General features: G+C 40.3%; 1 protein-coding gene across 1 annotated transcript in view; it reads left to right on the top strand.

The window, feature by feature from the left end:
• The first annotated feature begins 3,019 nt into the window (after positions 1-3,019).
• TMEM116 (transmembrane protein 116) overlaps positions 3,020-21,587 on the top strand; it is a 77,308-nt gene continuing 58,740 nt past the window's right edge. The window contains exon 1 of the mRNA XM_088449092.1: positions 3,020-3,203. Coding sequence (XP_088305218.1) covers positions 3,147-3,203 — 57 coding nt within the window. The 5' untranslated portion in view covers positions 3,020-3,146. The remainder of the gene's footprint in view (positions 3,204-21,587) is intronic.

Here is a 21,587-nt window from a genome sequence, read left to right as displayed (position 1 = left end):
GTTTAAGTCCTAATGCAAAAATCCTAACAATGATACGTGAAAGTGCTTCCTCATTCAGGTGACAATGCAAAATCACCAGGAATACAGATGAAAAACCTTACATTTGCAATAGTTATGGCAGACATTTACTGATTACATATACTACTTCCTCGTACATTGAATGGTGTAATACATGATTGTAATATTGAGTATAAATATTTCCTTGTGTAAACAAAACTAACTTTTATGAGCTTCAAAGAGTTGTGTTTTACTGTCTGTACCCATTTCAGAGTAGTTCAATTTATGATGTTCTACATTGAGGTACTGTTCTTTTAAAAGTGTGTTGTGTAAAGGGATTCCAATCATGAAAATATTTACAAATCCTGTAATTACTGGGCTACTATCTTGGGATCCTGGGATCAATTTCCGGATTGGTATTAAGAAAAAAAATGGTAAAAAAACCCAAAGAAAAATGGTAAGGCTGCTCTGATCTCTATACTGGAAATTGGAAGTTAGTTGACTAGACCGATAATGTTAATCATTTGCTGAAAGTATGACCTAAGAAAAGCAGGGCGTCCAGGGTGTCATCGCTAATTCATCTTTGGATTTTATTCCCTATGGTTGCAGAGAAAGCACGTTCAGGCTCTACGCTAAGTACGGTCAAGGCCATGTCCATATCGAGCTGAGTCTATGTCAGACTCATCACCTGTTACATGATGATGATCATCATCATCATCGATGTTGTCTATAAAAGAAGAGAACGGATCAGCCATTGTTATGGATGAATAGGGCTTTGTAGATTGTGAATGGTCAGGAGCAACCATTTTTGTAGAGACCATCACATACTGTAAGGTGAAGGCCGTGAACTAGACAGCACAACTGGTGTGCGCGATACTTTTCCGCCTGGAAAACAGGCGAAGGAGGCAAAAAGTCCAGCAGGCAAAAAAGTCTGGATTTTTCGCCTCAAACTGAATATGGGCCAAAGGCTTAGTACATAGACCCCTATATTTATTAGAATTCAAGGACATTATTATGGATACATTCTTCATGGAATTTCTAGATCTGTCTATGTCCAACTCTGTTGTTCCATTTGTTCCATTCATATATTACTGTGACATAAATAATAAACCGTGGTTTGTTATATCCTGTGGTTTAATTGTATATAGAAAGAAATGTTCTTATTTGGCAGGATTCCCTGTACATTCAGTTGTTGTCAAACACACTGGTCACCTAATAGTTATTTTTTCCAAGATATTTACCGATTTGGCAATCTACGCCAATAAATGTTAATATCTCCCAACTCTTATATGTAGGAAAACAAAAGCAGATAGCAAATAAAATATATATTAAACCAAACTGAAAATGATTAATGCAAATAATATGTAATATCCTATAAAACATTGGACACAAGGGCTTATCTCACCTCCTCGCAATTTATCATTTTAAGGATATTAGACGTCAGTAGGGAGTTATAAATATTACCAACCCTTGTTGAATAAAACTGCCTGTCTCACAGAATAGATGGGGAAGGAGGTATTTTCTAATGTTTCAGATCATTCTTGTTACCGATGCTGTTTTTTGTATTCTTTTCTATTCTATATTCAATTTGTGAGCGAAAAGTCCGTGCTGGACTTTTCGCTCCATATCGGAGGTTTGACGGGGATAAAGTATCTGGCACGCACACGCTTTATCCCAGTATTCAATTTGAAAGCTGCAAAAACGGGATCCGGCGGAAAGGTAAGTATCGGAAAAAATTTGGGAATTTTCGGGAAAGCATCCAGGGACCCCCCTAATGATGTCCCGTTTTGGCCTGCGGTAGGTAATTATGGTTTTTAAATAGTCGCGGCAGGTGTTTTTTTCCATCTGGGAAGAAGGGGTGAAGGAGAGCACTTAGCTTTTTTTTTTTTTTTTAAACTAGGTGCATCAAATTTGGGGTACATGAAAATGGGTGCAAGCATATATTTTTAAGTCCCTAAGGTGCATCTTTAGAAATGCACCTGCTGCTACCACCCGCATTCTTTAAAACACCTGCCGCATACTTGGGAACCCCTCCAGAATTTATTTCGTTAGTTTTAAACTTGTTCCCATATTTTTTTTTTTTACCCCAAAATTCAACACATTTTTGTGGGGTGTCCCGATTTTTTTTGTTAACTTTTTTTTGCAAAGATCATTTTTAGGGGCCATTCCCAGGGGTGCAGGCTATTTTTTTTAAGCCTGCACCCCTAAACACCAATTCTGCACTTTTATTCGCCACCTATTCAGTGGTGAAAACTTATCCCCGGTTTTTTTGCACCGGCGAAATTGTAATTGAATACGGGATAATTAAAACTATGTGAAAATGACGTCATCGGCGTCATAAATTATCACCGATTTCGACTTTTCGCAGCCATATTGAATATGTCCCTAACTGTAGATAATGTCACATTGCGGCTCTCCTGTGTTGTACACTTTCTGTAGGGTACCTTTCCTAGGGATTGGGTAAAAAGTTAAAAAAAAGGATTTGGGGGAAGACTGGAAACTAAAGCCTGTCTGTGGTAATCCCATTTGCGCACTACACAATGGTGTTTACTTACATTCAAGTGATTAGTATTTAGTATAGAGATGCCTGTATATAAAAAACAAAACAAGCCTGCTGCTGGTGGTGCCGCTAGATGCATATAATGCCCACTCTACAGAGGTGACATATATGGAGTCACGCGTGGAGATAAGTGGGTTGATCTCAGTATAACACCAGAAACGATGAAGTCAAAGTTTCTATACCTGTAATGTATTACGACTGGACTATATAAATGAAATTATCCATTAACAGCGCTAGACCGGGTGAAAGGTTTACGCGTAAGCACGACACGTGGATCATTGTGTTTGTGTTGTGCATGGATGATGGATGGAAGCTATATTATTAAGCCTGTCCCCAGATCCAGTCACAAGAGTCCTCCCTCCCTCCCTAATGAGTCACCCTCGCTCCGGTGCCCGGACACTCCTACCTCAGCCTAGAAGAGGGTACCCAGCCCATCCATCTCACACACTCAGGCTTCCCACGCCCGCCGGAGCACTGCTTAGTAGTGTTGTTACAGCCAGGCTGCTGCTGGTGGTGTGTATAGTGTCCCGCACCACGACGTAATGAGTGGGAGATATTTCTGTTAGAGAGCGCACGAGTGGATTATAATATGGGAACAGAGCAGTTTGCGTGGATCAATGTCACAGCCATAGACGATAGGACAGAGGTGAGTACGCGCAGCATCTGATCTGCCTCCTCCATTTACCCAGCATCAGATTATCTCTAGAATCACTGTCCCCCATTAGTGCCAGCTAATAGCTATCCTGAATGTACCTCCTCCATTTACCTGGCATCAGGTTATCTCTAGAACCACTGTCCCCCATCAGTGCCAGCTAATAGCTATCCTGAATGTACCTCCTCCATTTACCTGGCATCAGGTTATCTCTAGAACCACTGTCCCCAATCAGTGCCAGCTAATAGCTATCCTGAATCTACCTCCTCCACTTACCCGGCATCAGATTATCTTTAGAACCACTGTTCCCCATCAGTGCCAGCTAATAGCTATCCTGAATCTACCTCCTCTATTTACCCGGCATCAGATTATCTCTAGAACCACTGTTCCCCATAAATGCTACTGTAGCTAATAGCTATCCTGAATGTACCTCCTCCATTTACCTGGCATCAGGTTATCTCTAGAACCACCGTCCCCAATCAGTGCCAGCTAATAGCTATCCTGAATGTACCTCCACCATTTACCTGGCATCAGGTTATCTCTTGAACCGCTGTCCCCCATCAGTGCCAGCTAATAGCTATCCTGAATGTACCTCCTCCATTTACCTGGCATCAGGTTATCTCTAGAACCACTGTCCCCAATCAGTGCCAGCTAATGGCTATCCTGAATGTACCTCCTCCATTTACCTGGCATCAGGTTATCTCTAGAACCGCTGTCCCCCATCAGTGCCAGCTAATAGCTATCCTGAATAACGCCAGATATTGACATTTATTTTGGGATGGCTAAAAGATAAGTTATTTTTACTTGATCGTCTAATAGTTTAATGTTAATTGTAAACTGTGTTAAACTTGTATAAAAACACGGCAAAATCACTGTACAAACATTTCCTGTGCCCCAAAATGCTAAAGACCTTAATTTGATAAACACATGCTTCCTATCATTTTGTAAAAAAGAAGCAGCTATTTGACACCACGGAAGAGCCTCCAGTAGTTTCCTTATGGCCACTAACAGCCTTCTACATGGTCCTGCTATCTCAGATGTCACTATTCTGGGGTCCAGGACGGAGTTCCCTCATTTTCATGCACGTCTCCCAGTTCACCTATGCAAAAAATTTGCGCGAACACACAGTGAGTAGTGCAAATTGATATTTCTAATTGGCTTGTGCGTTTCTCGTGTGTGCGCATTAGTGCGAAGTGTGCGAGGTTCATTATACAAACATTCGCAAACTCACACCTAACTGAATTGATTCCTTGTTCTGCTGTAGATTACAATTACAGGGGAATCATATATGGTAGTGTGATTAAACAAAGGACTGATGGTCAATTGTCTGCTAACACTGTATAGAATATGTTTTTTTTATATATATTGTACTTCTAAAGGTTATTATATGAAAAGGTAATTTACAATACTTAATTATTTATATAGAAATAGAAATTGGTACAATTGTAACTGCGAAGATTTATAATTTTGAGTATTGTACAGTAATGCGCTATCTTATGCAGTAATGCGCTACAGTATCTTATGCAGTAATGCGCTAAAGTATCTTATGCCGTAATGCGCTACAGTATCTTATGCAGTAATGTGCTACAGTATATTATGCAGTAATGTGCTACAGTATCTTATGTAGTAATTCGCTTCAGTATCTTATGTAGTAATGCGCTACAGTATCTTATGCAGTAATGCGCTAAAGTATATTATGCAGTAATGCGCTAAAGTATCTTATGCAGTAATGCGCTACAGTATCTTATGCAGTAATGTGCTACAGTATCTTGTGCAGTAATGCGCTACAGTATCTTGTGCAGTAATGTCATATAGGGGTCTATTTACTAAGCAGTGTTAGGAGACAAAGTGAAATGAGATAAGGTACCAGTCAATCAGCTCCTAATTGCCACGTCACAGGCTGTGTTTGAAAAATGACAGTTGGGAGCTGATGGGCTGGCACCTTATCACCTTTCACTTTGTTATAATATCTTATGCAGTAATGCTCTACAGTGTCTTGTGCAGTAGTGCGCAGCAGTATCTTATGCAGTAATGCGCTATAGTATCTTATGCAGTAATGCGCTATAGTATCTTGTGCAGTAATGCATTACAGTATCTTGTGCAGTAATGCGCTACAGTATCTTGTGCAGTAATGTGCTACAGTATCTTATGCAGTAATGCGCTACAGTATTTTATGCAGTAATTGGCTACAGTATTTTATGCAGTAATGGGCTACAGTATTTTGTGCAGTAATGGGCTACAGTATCTTATGCAGTAATGCACTACAGTATCTTATGCAGTAATGCACTATAGTATCTTATGCAGTAATGCACTACAAAATCTTATGCAGCAATGCGCGACAGTATCTTATGCAGTAATATGCTACAGTATCTTATGCAGTAATGCACTATAGTATCTTATGCAGTAATGCACTATAGCAGTGTTGGCTAACCTTGACACTCCAGCTGTTGTGGAACTATATATCCCAGCATGCCCTGCCACAGTTTTAGCATGCCCTAATAGCAAAACTGTAGCAGTGCATGCTGGGTTATGTAGTTCCATAACAGCTGGAGTGTCAAGGTTAGCCAACACTGCACTATAGTATCTTATGCAGTAATGCTCTACAGTATCTTATGCAGTAATGCACTATAGTATCTTATGCAGTAATGCGCTACAGTATCTTATGCAGTAATGCTCTACAGTGTCTTATGCAGTAATGCGCTACATTATCTTATGCAGTAATGCGCTACAGTATTTTATGCAGTAATGCGCTACAGTATCTTATGCAGTAATGCGCTACAGTATCTTACGCAGTAATGTGCTACAGTATCTTATGCAGTAATGCGCTACATTATCTTATGCAGTAATGCGCTACAGTATTTTATGCAGTAATGCGCTACAATATCTTATGCAGTAATGTGCTACAGTATCTTATGCAGTAATGTGCTACAGTATTTTATGCAGTAATGCACTATTGTATCTTATGCAGTAATGCTCTACAGTATCTTGTGCAGTAATGGGCTACAGTATTTTATGCAGTAATGAGCTATCTTGTGCAGTAATGTGCTACAGTATGTTATGCAGTAATGCACTATAGTATCTTATGCAGTAATGCTCTACAGTAACTTGTGCAGTAATGTGCTACAGTATCTTATGCAGTAATGAGCTATCTTGTGCAGTAATGGGCTACAGTATCTTATGCAGTAATGAGCTATCTTGTGCAGTAATGGGCTACAGTATCTTATGCAGTAATGAGCTATCTTGTGCAGTAATGTGCTACAGTATCTTATGCAGTAATGAGCTATCTTGTGCAGTAATGTGCTACAGTATGTTATGCAGTAATGCACTATAGTATCTTATGCAGTAATGCTCTACAGTAACTTGTGCAGTAATGTGCTACAGTATGTTATGCAGTAATGCACTATAGTATCTTATGCAGTAATGTGCTACAGTATCTTATGCAGTAATGCACTATAGTATCTTATGCAGTAATGCTCTACAGTAACTTGTGCAGTAATGTGCTACAGTATCTTATGCAGTAATGAGCTATCTTGTGCAGTAATGGGCTACAGTATCTTATGCAGTAATGAGCTATCTTGTGCAGTAATGTGCTACAGTATGTTATGCAGTAATGCACTATAGTATCTTATGCAGTAATGCTCTACAGTAACTTGTGCAGTAATGTGCTACAGTATGTTATGCAGTAATGAGCTATCTTGTGCAGTAATGTGCTACAGTATGTTATGCAGTAATGAGCTATCTTGTGCAGTAATGTGCTACAGTATGTTATGCAGTAATGCACTATAGTATCTTATGCAGTAATGTGCTACAGTATGTTATGCAGTAATGAGCTATCTTGTGCAGTAATGTGCTACAATATGTTATGCAGTAATGCACTATAGTATCTTATGCAGTAATGTGCTACAGTATGTTATGCAGTAATGAGCTATCTTGTGCAGTAATGAGCTACAGTATGTTATGCAGTAATGAGCTATCTTGTGCAGTAATGTGCTACAGTATGTTATGCAGTAATGAGCTATCTTGTGCAGTAATGTGCTACAGTATGTTATGCAGTAATGAGCTATCTTGTGCAGTAATGTGCTACAGTATGTTATGCAGTAATGCACTATAGTATCTTATGCAGTAATGTGCTACAGTATGTTATGCAGTAATGAGCTATCTTGTGCAGTAATGTGCTACAATATGTTATGCAGTAATGCACTATAGTATCTTGTGCAGTAATGAGCTACAGTATGTTATGCAGTAATGAGCTATCTTGTGCAGTAATGAGCTATCTTGTGCAGTAATGAGCTATCTTGTGCAGTAATGAGCTATCTTGTGCAGTAATATACTATCTGAGCTTATCAGCAAGGTGTCATTTTACTGGGCACCAATTTCTACTTTTTCTGCAGCATTCAGCAGGGTTATCACAATAGGGTTACATGGGAACACAGGGCCTGATTCAGACCCGGACACTAAGCCGCAGATGCACGCTATGGGCGATAATAGCCCATTTGCATCAATATGTGCATGCTGAGTCACTCACTGCGCTTGGAAATTGTGCGCTCGTAGTACACAGAATGGACGCTAATTTGAGTGACAGATTTTGTGGGTATAAACAGGGGAAGGTGCTTGTGAACGGTGGAGTGGATGTGCAAATGCAGGCGTATCTAGGCATCTAAACGGCATTATATGGGTGTGCATAATTAGCAAAGAAGCGTCATTGTACACGTCACTTGGTTGTATTTTAGCAAGCACTGATCGCAGTGCCTGCGGTGGGGTAGGGTCTACCTCAAGCGATGCATGCAGCTCCGATGGCTCTCGATGTATCCGATTAATCACTCACTTCCTGAAGATGACGTGTGCTAAGAGAGAAAGGTGGGCGTCTTTATACTGGCGTGCGTTTGCTATGTCGTCGCTCTCTAAGGCATAGAGGCCGTCCTTCCACCAGACAGTGCGATCGTGGAATTTGCATACCCGGCCCCTTTTAGCTGCGTGAGAGCACAGCTTAGCGTCCGGGTCTGAATCAAACCCATAGTTTGAATGCGTAATTAAAAGAAAGTGAAGAAAAAGTTTTGGTCCATGCTTTACTAGCTGTGGTTTTCAGTGTGTATAACTACAAGCCCTAGCAGATGAAGTACTATGAGATTTGCTGAACTGCAATACCAAAGCTGTCTATGTTACTTATTATTCTGTCCAAATATTCTTGCTCCTTTATTCTAAAGGTGTATTCATTCAACCGTCTCAGAATTTTCTATTGTTCTTTGTTCATCTAGGGGTCTTCCTACCACCGTTACCCAATCAGTAACACTTGCTTTGCATAAATCCTTTGATAGTTTCTTGCCTGAGCTCTTACAGTGAATCTGCTGTATTTAATGATCTTATAGATGTTAATATTTGCACATTCCCTGGAATGTATTAACGTATGCCAAGTTTTCCTCATTCTGAGAATCAGTTTGTCAGTTGGCATTAATGGGTCATACTTTACCTTGTAAGTTTCCAGGTACAAGAACAGCAGCCACAATATGACTACAAGAAAAAAATATATATATATACTGGATGAGATCAACACTTGTTATCAAGCTCAGAGTACACAATATGATGCACAATCTGTACATAGTTCTTCCCACTGAACTAGGGAAAGTTGTGGCCCCGCCATCCCATTTAATTCTTATATTTGTTTTAAGCTGTCCACATAGCTTCTATTAACAAGATAGGCCTTTAGCAGAAAAGTACATTTTCAGGCAAACTTTGAGCAATAAGAAAGTCTGAAAGCCTCTGCCAACCACTTTACCGGTCAAAATATTTCATATAAAGGGCCTGTTTCTGAGTCACATGCAAAGAGCAAGCAGTGCAAATGCCGATACAAACTCCTTCCCTGCATACCTCTGTGTGGCCAAATGTGCAAGGCCTGAGACACCTACTTTTAGTGTGTCCTTATACGCCACCATTGGTTGCACCATCAAAACTTGCACCAGCCCTATGGCAAGTGCTGTTTCTCTGTCTGACTATGGCTTCCTATGTCCATGAACACAGCCCCTTGCATTGATACGCACACAACACTCCCATACCACGGCCACTGAACCGACCGTTTTTGCGCTCACTACTAGCCATCTCCCAGTCACTGCACAGGAACATCCATCACTTTTCCACCACACTTCTGATACCATCTGACTGAAACGCAACAGCACCTTTGTGCGTGCACTCTGTGTAACACATGCGTCATAGGGGTTCTCAGAAATGTTAATGCATGCACAGTTGCAAATACAAAGGCATTGCGTGTGACTGAGAGTCAGGCCCAAACTCTGCTCTTCCAATACTGCCATGGATCAAATGGAAGCTTCTCAATTGATTTGATTTATTTAAATCCAGCACAGATAATAATAGAAAATAAAAAATATATATAGTGTTTGCCAGCTAATAATAATAATAATAATAATAATAATAATAATTGTGATTATTTTAACCCTTTCACCATGGGGTTGATTCAATTCAGCAAGGAGTTACCGGAGCTATTTAATTGACCATGCTATTGAATCCAACTACAATCACTTAAATTGGAGAATGCCGGTTACCGCGCCTTAAGCTGATTATTGCGGGTATCTTGATTGCATACCAACTTTAGGATATAATAGAATAAAAAGCTATTTAGGAGCCTATACAAAGGTGCCTTGCAAATTATAGATCTTACTCAGTGATTTGCGGCAGCAGATCCAGATCTACCGGAGCAATTTAGTATTGCTCCAGTCCAATGTCGGAACAGATGACCCAAAAACTGTAGGGAAGAGTCTAGCGTAAATATTGAAAGGCGCCCAGGTCCATGCAGAGAGGACGTCAATGACAGTGTGATACTTGACAGTGTAGAGAAGTTAGGGGGGTGGAGGGGGGAAAACTGGGCTGCAGCTGCAGTTTGCATGGCATGGTGCTGTAAGGTTAGAAATAAAGGTTGAGTCTCCTAATATCAGGAATGCTTGGGACGTGAAGCATATTCGATTTTGGATTTTTCTGTATTTAGGAGTATTGTTATAAAGTTGCCTCTTTGTGGAGTGAAGAGAAAAGTCCCACACCAAGGTTTTCTTTAAGAATGTCTGATAAAGTGTGCTGCCAGGAACAGCAGGTACCTATCAACAGAATTCCTTAATAGTGTATGTGATAGGACAGGTGGTTTCTGGTGCTTCTTAACCGACAACCCTAGGGGCTCTATTTACTACAATCCGCATATTGAATGCAGATTGTAGTGTGATATTATCGACTGAATTTGCATTGCGAATTCAGGCAATATCACAGGGATTTACTACAAATCCCTTGCAGGGACAGAGCTTGCGATAAAGCTCTGTCCCTGCGAATCCCCTCTGCACACTAGTCACGGTATTTTCGCAAAAAATACTGTGACAAAGTGCCCGCGCATGCGCCGACCGGCCGCCGTTGCTACCCCCGGCACTAAACTCCGCCCCGGGCGCTAAGCTCCGTCCCTGATGCTAAGCCCGCCCCCGGTGCTAAGCCCCACCCCGGCGCTAAGCCCCACCCCAGCGATTGCGAACCCCCCCATTACAATTATGGGAAATGCGATCTGATTACTAAAAATAAGTGATAATTAGGGGTTGGAGTAGAATTTTACGAATTCTACTCCAATTGCCCTGTAATAACTATAGGTGATACTAAAATAATGTGAAAAGGGTGTGAAAACACCCTTTTTCACTTTTTTTTGTAAAAATAATGTTAATAAATAGAGCCCTATGTCTCCAAGAGGATTGGCCCAATGTGAAATAATGAAAGAAAGGAAACAATAGTATACACTGTGGTATAAAAACTTTGCAGGGTGATGATATATAGCTGTGAACCCCTTTGTAGAATAATAGTGGACGTTGGAAAATATTTACACCGATGTCCTACGGTGGTTGCATCTTTTCTGGGGTGTCACCTCATACTCCGGGTACATACCCTGCTCTAGTCCTGTGTGCAGTAGCGATATGGCAGGGTCTCCACATATTAAAGCAGCCTTGCCTTTTTCCTGGAAATCATAGCTCTAAGCAAGGACACTGAGCCTCCAAGGTGTTGTGGCCTAGAAGTGTGACACCATCATGTCAAGATGCAGCAAGAGTAGAAGTTTTAGTCAAGTCCATGATGTTAGGGGACCCTGGATACAGTCCTGTTTGTCCCCCAGACAAAAGCATGATTTCAATGCTATACGGTTTTTTACTTGACTACCTTTATTGAAAAGTCATCATGAGAGAAAGATCTGGTTCCCCCAGATTGCAGAGGTTCTTGGTGAGCTGCATGTTCCATTCACACATGAATGTTGGCCAAGGATCAGGAGGATGTGAAAGTGAAGAAGGAGCAAATATGTAAAATTGTCTGTGGACGTACAGTATAGAGTTGATATAATTAGGTAGGATAGCTTATGAAGGTTATATGGGTGGTTCTGGAATCTTATAAGCTTGTCTGAAGATGTGAGTTTTCAGTGAATGCTTGAAGGTTTGGAGACTAGAGGAGAGTCTTATTGTGCGTGGGAGGGCATTCCACAGAGTGGGTCCAGCCTGAACCGTGAATGGGAGCAGGTGATGAGTGTGGATGAGAGATGCAGATCTTGTACAGAACGGAGAGGTCAGGTTGAGAGATATATGAGATAAGTGAGGAGATGTATGTTGGTGTAGATAAGTTATCAGGCTTACGAGTTAGTAAAAGTATTGTACATTGAATTCTGTAGAATACAGGTAACCAACGGAGGGACTGACAGAGCGGAGAACAGCTGATGAATGTTTAGTGAGGAAAATCAGCCTCGCAGCTGCATTCATAATGGATTGTAGTGGCAAGAGCCTGTTTTTGGGAAGACCAGTAAGGAGACTATTGCAATAGTCAATGCGGGAGATAATGAGTACATGAATTAGAGATTTTGCAGTGTCATGTGTAAGATATGATCTTATACTGAATATATTTTTAAATGTATGTAACATGATTTGGAGACAGATTGAATGTGGGGAACAAAGGACAGTTCAGAGTCGAGGAGCTTGTGTGGTAGGGTTGATAGTTGAGTTTTCAACAGCGATAGGGATATCAGGTTGGTAAATACTATTGTACCGGTGGAAATACTATTAATTCAGTTTTGGTAGTAATACGTTTGAGGTGATGGGATGACATACAAGAAGAAATTCTAGAAGAATAAGAAGTGAGTAATGCCCTTTAGACTTAGCAGTGATCAGATCATTCACTACCTTAGCCATATGTTCCATGTCTTCCCTAGAATGAATTTTCTATTCTGTACAGTAAATAGAGGGCAACATAAATACTATTCAAGATTGATTCTTGCATTTAGTTTTCAGTAGCTCTGCAGCAAATACAATAAAGATCAAAGATCTAACTACAATATGTGTTGAAATAGTTACTATTATTTTTTAAATTTTTTATGTGGAATATACTAGAAATGCTTTTTATGTTTTTGTGGTCATCTGCGTCTGATCTATACAAGTTTTTTATGCTTTGAGTAATGTAATTAAAAAGAGGCAAACAAATGTGACACATAATAATAAACAGTATTACACCTGATGTCCCCTCACTCTTAAGGGGTATATTTACTAAAGTGCAGGTTTATAGAGGTAGAGGTGTTGCCCATAGCAACCAATCAGATTCTACTTGTCATTTATCTAGCACCTTCTAGAAGATAATAGCTGGAATCTGATTGGTTGCTATGGGCAAAATCTCTACTTCTGTAAACCCGCACTTTAGTAAATATACACAGTAGGATTTATTTAAGACTTAAATATGGATAAACCAAGTTGTCTTTGATGAGAAGCACTGACACATTCATGCAGTAGAAAGGGATGTCACTACTGGGATAGGTGGTTGCATTTTAATGTGATGGTATTGCCACAGTTCTACTCCTAAACATTTTTCTGCTTATCCACTAAATTGATGCCCCCCTTTAATTTGTGGAGGCTACTCATGAGTGCAGAGAGGAGGCATACACCTTAATATGTGCTTGTTAGACTATTGTGGCGTACCAGTGCAAAAAATCATGTATATGTGCTTAATAAATAACCTTACAATATGTTTACTGGTACTCTGTTCCCTCCAGGTATTGTACATAGCTATAGCTGCTGGCCAATATGGCTACAACTAGCAACCAGCAAATTGGTGGGAGAGGTCAAAATCAAGGTCAAGGTACTTGTTTTTATTGCTGCCTTTAGGTGGCTGCTCTAAATAGACATATCATGCAATCTGCCATATTATGTGCATCAGGCTAAAGCTGGGTACACACTATTATTATTATCATTTATTTATATGGCGCCACAAGTGTTCTGCAGTACCTTACAAAGTACATAAACAAATAGGTTGACCAGTGACTTACAGTACAATACAATACAGGACATGAATAATATACATTGCTACATTAAACGATGTGTACCCAGCGCCGTTGTCACGTGCAGCGGGACTCGGCGGGGTGCCGGCATCGGCAAGTGCATGCACACTTTCCGATGCCGGGAAGCAACGGAGCGACAGCAGGGGCCATGCTGCATTTGGCAGTTAGGAGCTGATCGGTTGGTAGTTTATCACTTCCAATTTATCACTTTCCAGAGCTTAGTACATCTCCCCAATGACTTTCATTTCTTGCTCCTGTTTTCTTGTGTACATATCCTTGCTTTCAGGAAGCTCAAGATCTTGCACTATGTACTCCTGCCTAGACGTCTTGTCCATGTCCTGAATAATCTTGCGGTACTGAAGTGTATCCTGCTTATGGGACTTTTCCACAGTCTCTTATCTTTTTGGGGTTCCTGGACTGTGTTTGTTAAGCTTATTCATGATATCGTCTTGGTATGTGTTCACTGTTTTGTTATGTGTTATGCTTATTAAATATTTATTTAATTCACACCTCTGTTTATAGTTTACAGGCTTGGTGAGAGTGAGACTGGTCTGTACTGTATGCTCAGACCACACATGTACTAAGCTCTGGAACGTAATAATTTGGACAGTGATAAACTATCAACCAATTAGCTCAATTAGCTCCTAACTGTAATTTGTCAAACACAGCCTGTAACATGACAGGAACTGAGTGGCTGGTAGTTTAGTAAATCTCCCCCACTGATACTGTACTTCACTTTCTTGGATAATCTCTCCTGTAGAGATCATGACCGAATGCAAGGCCAAAAATAGTTAACAGCTTATGTTACTCGTCGATCTTAATGATAGTCTTTTCTTGGATTTTACTGTGTTTTACCTTCAACTTCCCACTATTGATAATATATGATACATATCACTCTTGTGGGGTAGAGTGATGTTAAAGCTTAAAATGATGATCTACAAATGACCAGAAAATTGTATTACGGAGATTACTCAATACATATATCAATAAGTTCATATACAAAAATAGAAATTTAAATCTGTTCAGCTAATATTAGCTTTGAACCTTACAATGCAGACATTTACCACAGTTTGGTAATCTTTCCCTTCTAGTCCGGTCCACTATTCTGCCACTATGAGTCTTGATAGCACCTACCTACTATCATGAGTCCTGTCTGCTTATTTGCCACTGGCAGTCCAGTTCTATCATCTCATTTTGTCAACTAATGTATTACCTACTATGGACCGTATTCAATTTTCGCCTCCTTCGCCTGTTTTTCAGGCGGAAAAGTATCGCACGCGTGTCTGCTATTCCCCGTATTCAATTCCAAAGTAGGCGAAATCGGGAACAGGCGAAACATGGATCGGCGAAAAAATACATTAATTTTTGGGGAAATAATTGTAGGACCCACCCTAAAGATGTCCAGACATCGGGGATCACTATGGGTACCCCCGTTTTTGCCTGCAGAAGAAAGGCGGCTTTTTAAATAGATGCGGAAGGGGTTATTTCTCCCGACATTGAAGAAGTGATGCAGAAGAGCACTTAGGTTTTTTTTTTTTGTTTTAAAAGTGGTCTCATCAAATTTGGGGTACATGAAAATGGGGGTAAGCATATTTTTAAGTCCCTAAAGGTCATTTAAAAAATTTGCAAAATAGCACCTGCCACTTGGCCCCGCAATGAAGAAAACACCTGCCGCATACATGGGGACCCGACCTGAATTAATTTAGATAGCTTGGCACTTTGTTCCCCTATATTTTTTGTTTTTTACCCCCAAAATTAAACATAATTTTTTTGGGGTGTCCCGAATATTTTTTAACTTTTTTGATGCAGTTTACCTTTAGGGGACTGTCTTAAGGCTGCACGGGGGTTCCCGCAATGTTGCACCCCAAAACCGCAATTCTGCACTTTTTTCCGCCTGCTATTCATAGGCGAAACTTTTTTGCGTATCACATTGCATTGACTTTCCGACTAGGCAAAAAATCTTCCAAATTGAATACGAAGGAAACTCAAAACAGGGGAAAATGACGTCATTGGCGAAATAGTATTGTAGAAACGGACTTTTCGCATCAAATTGAATACGGGCCTATGTTGGAATTTAATTCATATACCTTCAATTAAAATATCTCCTATCTCCAGTAGAAGCAAATATATAGCTTATTGTATTTTACAATGTGAACTTAGAGACTGTTCTGTGAATCTTTGTGATTCTAAAAGTATCGTCATGACTAACTTTGAGAATACTAGAGAGGCTGCCTGGGGTGCTCTCATGCATGCCTAGTAAACCTATTTTCTACAGACTTTTTGACTGGTTTATCTTCTGAAATGTATCATGTTAAGGGTTAACTAATCCTCAGCTCATCAAGTTGTCTGATAAAGGCTCAGATGGTACTCCTGCTGTTTAATCTTGGCACCCTGTGGGTAGTCCTAAAGAAAATCACTAAAACCTGATTCATAATGCAGACGTCTTGGTCCACTTTCAGGGGTAAATTTACTAAAGCGAGAGTTTTTAGAAGTGGAGATATTGCCCATAGCAAAAATCAGATTGTAGCTATTATCTTCTAGACGGTGCTAGTTAAATGTTATGTAGAATCTGATTGGTTGCTATGGGCAACATCTCCACTTCTAAAAACTCTCACTTTAGTAAATATACTCCTCACTCTCTGCCTCTGACTACAAGACTCCAACCCAGTCCAATACCCCATGACTCCAACTGAAGTTCAACATCTCAAAACTCCAATCACAGTCTTGCACCCCAAAACTGCAGCCAACGGCAGTACACTAAAACTTCAGGTGATCCTGCCATGTATCCCATCCAGAGAGCTTTGAACTTCTCAGTGTGTCTTCTCCAGAGATAACAGATCCTGTATTTTGCTATTGTGAGGGCCTCACCCTAACACTATCTAGCCTGTAGATGGAGACAAACGGTTAGAATTTCAGTATTTATTAATTATCGGGACTTGATCCTGATAAATGATTTCTTTCCACTAATTGCTGCGATAAAAAATTAATAGGGGTATTCAATATGGGAGCGAAAACTCACTTTTTGCGATGTTTTCGCACCTATGACGTCATTATCGCAGGTTTTGCTTTTACACTGTATTCAATTTCAAAGACTTTTCGCAGGTACGAAAAGTCTTTGAAAAAAAAACAGGGATAACTTTTCACCACTGAATAGGTGGCGAAAAAAAGTGCAGAATTGGGGTTTAGGGGTGCAGGCTTAAAAAAAATAGCCTGCACCCTTCAGAATGACCCCTTGAAACGATCTGTGTCAAAAATAAAAATAAAAAAAATCGGGACACCTCAAAAAAAGCACTTTGAATTTTGGGTGCCAAAAAAAAAATGTTGGGGAACAAAGTTAAAAAATAGCGAACTTGACTCTGGGGGGGTCCCCAAGTATGTCCCTGGTGTTTTTTTCATTGCAGCTCCTTGCGGCAGGTGGGTTTTTCACGATTTTTTCAAGTCTCTTTAGCAACTTTAAAATATGCTGACCCCCATTTTCAAGTACCCCAAATTTGCTGGGCATAGTTATTTTTCCCCCCCAAAAAATCTAAATGCTCTTCTGCACCACTTTCTTCAAAGTCGCATTTATGCACTTGCCGTGGCTATTAGAAACCCCGACTTCCTTCAGGAGTTAAAAATGGGGGTACCCATAGTGATCCCCCATATGTAGACATCTTTAGGGGGGTCCCTAGAATATTTTCCGAAAATTCCCATTTTTGTTATCCTGTAAAAAAAATTAGTAAAAATTTACAAAAAAAATTACATAAGGCTCCCCCCCAAAAGCCAAACCAGCCCCAGGCTTGCCAGCCAGTGGTGGTTTCTAAAAATACGGGGAACAAAATGTGTAGGGTTCCACCGTATTTTAGAAATCAACACCTGTAATTTCACTGTAAAATAAATAGTTAAAAAAAGACAAAACACACACACCGTGCTCAGTATAAGTTTATTACATACACCTACCCATTCACACATACTTACCTATACCAGAAGTTTCTGTCCCCTTCTCCAGTAGATCCTTACAACTTGGCCCTGCAAGGAAGATTTCATACTCACCTACATCCAGCGCTGGTCTCCGTAGTAATCCATGGGATTTAAAAAAAACAAAAACGAGTTACCCGAGCCACGCAACACAGCTATCTGTATGTGTGTTGTCACACATACAGATAGCTCCCGAATGCCCGCTATCGGCACTTCATGGGGCATTGCAGTCCCATCAGCAATGCCCCATGAAAACCAACACATCATTTTGAAAGTCCTGCAGTGCCGTGCTGTGATTTGTCCTAGGGGCATTTCAGTGTCTATTTATACCACAATATTTGCAAGGGCACGCAGGCTATTTGTTCATGTCAGAGTGAGTGCCGGACCCACAGTACCTACATATATATATATATATATATATATATATATATACACAGTTACACACACACATACTTTTTTTGTTGTTAAATCAACCGTTTGGAAAAACCCCTTTAAAATTAAAGGGGTGTATCTAGAAGCTTTAATAAATAAATTTTGGACTTCTCCAGTCAACCTACCTTCCTTCCCACTACATCTTTAGAATCTGGTAGAAACAACTGAGAATGTGTTTAAAGTGGCCAGACAACAATATTAGTTCATCAAGAATCTGCTGAGCCTTGTTAGCAACAATGTTTAAGCAGGAAAAAAATTCAGATTTCCTCCTCAAATACAGTGTATCCTAGTTTCATTACCCATCTAGAAGCACAGGGTGGCTCATCTGGATGTTTCCTCTAACAGGTACTAAAAAGAAGTAGTACAGCAGTGTATTTTCGCTAGTTAGCTAAGCTGAGATAATGCAGCGAGCACCACTACATGATGTGAAATGGTGCACGCATATATGTATACAGTATACACATATATGTGAATATATGTATGTATATATTTTAACACATATATATATATATATATTCCAGCATACAGCAGCATTCCATGCAAAAAAGAATGGACCAGGCTCATCCTTTCTTGCAAGGAATGCCGCCATGTGCTGGTTTTATATAATATATATATATATATATATATATATATATATACACAAACAGATGAGGTGGCACTCAGGACAATAATAAGACACCAAACGACAGGTACGTTATCAACGTTTCTGAGATTTTAATTCTCCATCATCAGGATACAAAAATACAAACACCAACACTTACTTTTATCACCTACACCACCCACGTGAGAACTGTTCTCCAGGCATCCGGCGGGACGGCGTGTCAAAGTGACGTCACAACCACCCGACCGTCTCCCAGGAGACCAAAATAAACAAAAAAACAACGTGTGTATGCAGAGCTCAAAGAACATGCATAAATAATCAGGTATTTTTACCTGTAATTTATCAAAATTAATATGTAAATGTCAGTATAAATATTGTAATGTTATTTGTGCGCTGCTCCTGTCCACTTCCACCAGAGATCCACCCTGGTTTCAGTTATCCCATACTGAATGGCCACTCCACCTATTGCAATATGAATGCCATCCACTCCTTTTTGCTAGACGCGGCATATCTCGGACTCCCAAGCTGGGTCTGTAGAGGAGGGCACCGGGCCTACAGTTGTTTGTTGCTGGAGTGCCGCCCTGATTGGACTGTGTATTGTGGGGTAAGATCACGGGCAGGAATGAACTACCCTGGGCTTGCGCACCCGCAGAATTTATGGTCATTTATTACCGGTCACGTCTCTACGTGTACAGGAACATTCACTTTTATTTAATTTGGTGTATTCTGCTAGTATGGCTGAGGGACATGATGTGGAGCTTTACAAAGCATTTGAAGCCATCAACATTGCTTAAGTCACCCAAGGCAGCACATTAATGTTTTCTGACTCTGAGGCAGAATCTATTCTTTTTAAAGAACAGTTCAATGATGATCAAGCCACAAAATCTCTCCAACAGCTTTATCGGGAATGGATTAAACTGAAGCAACGTGAGTTGGACTCTTACTATCATGGAGTCACTCTTAGTGACTACTATAAAGAGAAACGCATTCCACGAGGCTTCAGAGTAAGAAATTGTCCCACTATTGGACGGTACAATATTAACTTATGTAAAAAGTGGTTCTCGGTGCTCAATAAGTGCAGTTATGACCTCATGCTTCTTGTCATAGAGGAGGCTGCGAGAGAGCTTGCAGTTACCCGTGATAAGTTAAGCAATCTTGAAAGCATGCACAAAACTACGTTTGAAACCGACAGCAGTACCCCGTGGTTGGAAAAATTGAGTAACCAAATTTCAACCAACGAGGGTTGTTCAAAAAGTAATGCCTAAATGCTCACAACTCAATTTTTATTATAGATACAGATTTGAAAATTTGCAGTAAAATACTTTGAAGTCTTAGTAACAGAATGACTCTACTCAAAAAATTCACCATCTGCCCTCAAACATTTTCTCCACCTCTCAACCCAAGCTGTGAATCCACTTTAGAAAAATTCCAGTGGTTGGTCTTTGACCCAGGAACGTATGACGTTTTAAACAACCTCTATGTCTTCAAAGTGTTAACTCCGGAGACAGTATTTGAGAGGGCCAAACAGATGCAAGTCAGTAGGGGCCAAATCAGGACTGTATGGTGGATGTGGCATTATTGCCCACCCCATTTTGGCAATGGCCGCAGATGTTGCCATCGAAGTGTGAGGTCTGGTATTGTCGTGGTGTAAGATGACATTTGACAGTGGAATTGCTGACCTTTTTTTGCGGATGGCTTCTTTCAGCTTCTTAAGTGTTATAATGTATCGATCACTGTTGATTGATTGGTTTGATTCCAAGTAATCGATGAGAATAACACCTCGGCAATCCCAGAAGAATGTGGCCATGACTTTGTTTACGGATCGCTGTGATTTCAACTTTTTTGGCCTAGCTGAACTTTGGTGTTTCTATTGCTTTGATTGGGCCTTTATTTCTGGGTCATAAAGGAATACCCAGGTCTCATCTCCTGTAATGACATTTTCCAAAAATGTTTCAGGGTTGGCTTCAAAGTTGGTGAAAAGGTCATTGCACACTTCCACCCTCTGGGCCTTATGATCTCTGGTCAATTGCTTTGGAACCCATTTAGCACACACTTTACGATATCCCAAATTATTGATTAGTGTTTTTACAGTGCCATGGCTACATTCAAGTTCATCACTGACATCTCTGATGGTCACACGACGGTCTTTCTGAAACATTGCATCGACTTTGTGTCGGTTCTCTGCTGCCACTGCATTTGATGGTCTGCCACCACGAGGTTTGTCGCAGCTCACGGACGATTCTCCCGATTGAAAACGCTTCATCCACCTTCTGACATTGCTACAGTCAATTCTATGCTCACCATACACTTTTTTCAGTCTTCTGTGGATTTCTGTAGCACTGCAGCCTTCTTTTTCCAGAAATTCAATGACGTCTCATTGTTTCATCTAGGATTCCATGGTATTTCTTGGACTACCTAAACAAAAATACATATATAGCTAGCAGACATATTAAACTACACACTGACAAAGTTTCAAATAAATATTGCATATTTTTGAACAACCCTCGTATAAGCATGATCTAATTTTATTTAAAAAGAACAAAATGGCTAAAGTTCTTGCGGACTATGAACAAAATAGAGTCTATAATTGGATACATGGTGGTAGGGGAGATATGCAATGTCCTATCAGACGAGGTGTTCGTCGATTTCAAGGCGAGTCAGATGCACCCCCTGTGTGCCATTCTACCAATGATTCGGATAACCCTAATGCACAATCTACCAGTTCGATGACCCCTTTAGTGGTGGGCAGCATCACATCCAACGCCGACATAGGTGGTTTACCAGGAGGGGCCACCAGTGGATGAGGACAGAGAAAGGTCGGACGACCCCCAATGCTTCGGAAACGACAGTAATAAATTTATCCGCACAGTCTCTTAAGGACACTGAGACTGCAGTATTGAGTCGTGGATTATCATATGTCCCCACCACGAGGTTTGATGGTCTCAATTGGGAGGTTGAGAAATATCAGTTTAATAGAAAACTTAGAACCAAGTCAATATCTCAAAAGAGATGAGAAAACAGAATGTCCTTTGTAGGCGCAAAAATACAAATA

The sequence above is a fragment of the Taudactylus pleione genome, unplaced genomic scaffold (assembly GCF_031769625.1).
Source record: "Taudactylus pleione unplaced genomic scaffold, aTauple2 ptg000479l, whole genome shotgun sequence".
In the NCBI taxonomy this organism is placed as follows: Eukaryota; Metazoa; Chordata; class Amphibia; order Anura; family Myobatrachidae; genus Taudactylus; species Taudactylus pleione.
The sequence above is the reverse complement of the archived record's forward strand: the minus strand, read 5'-3'. Positions and strand labels throughout refer to the sequence as shown.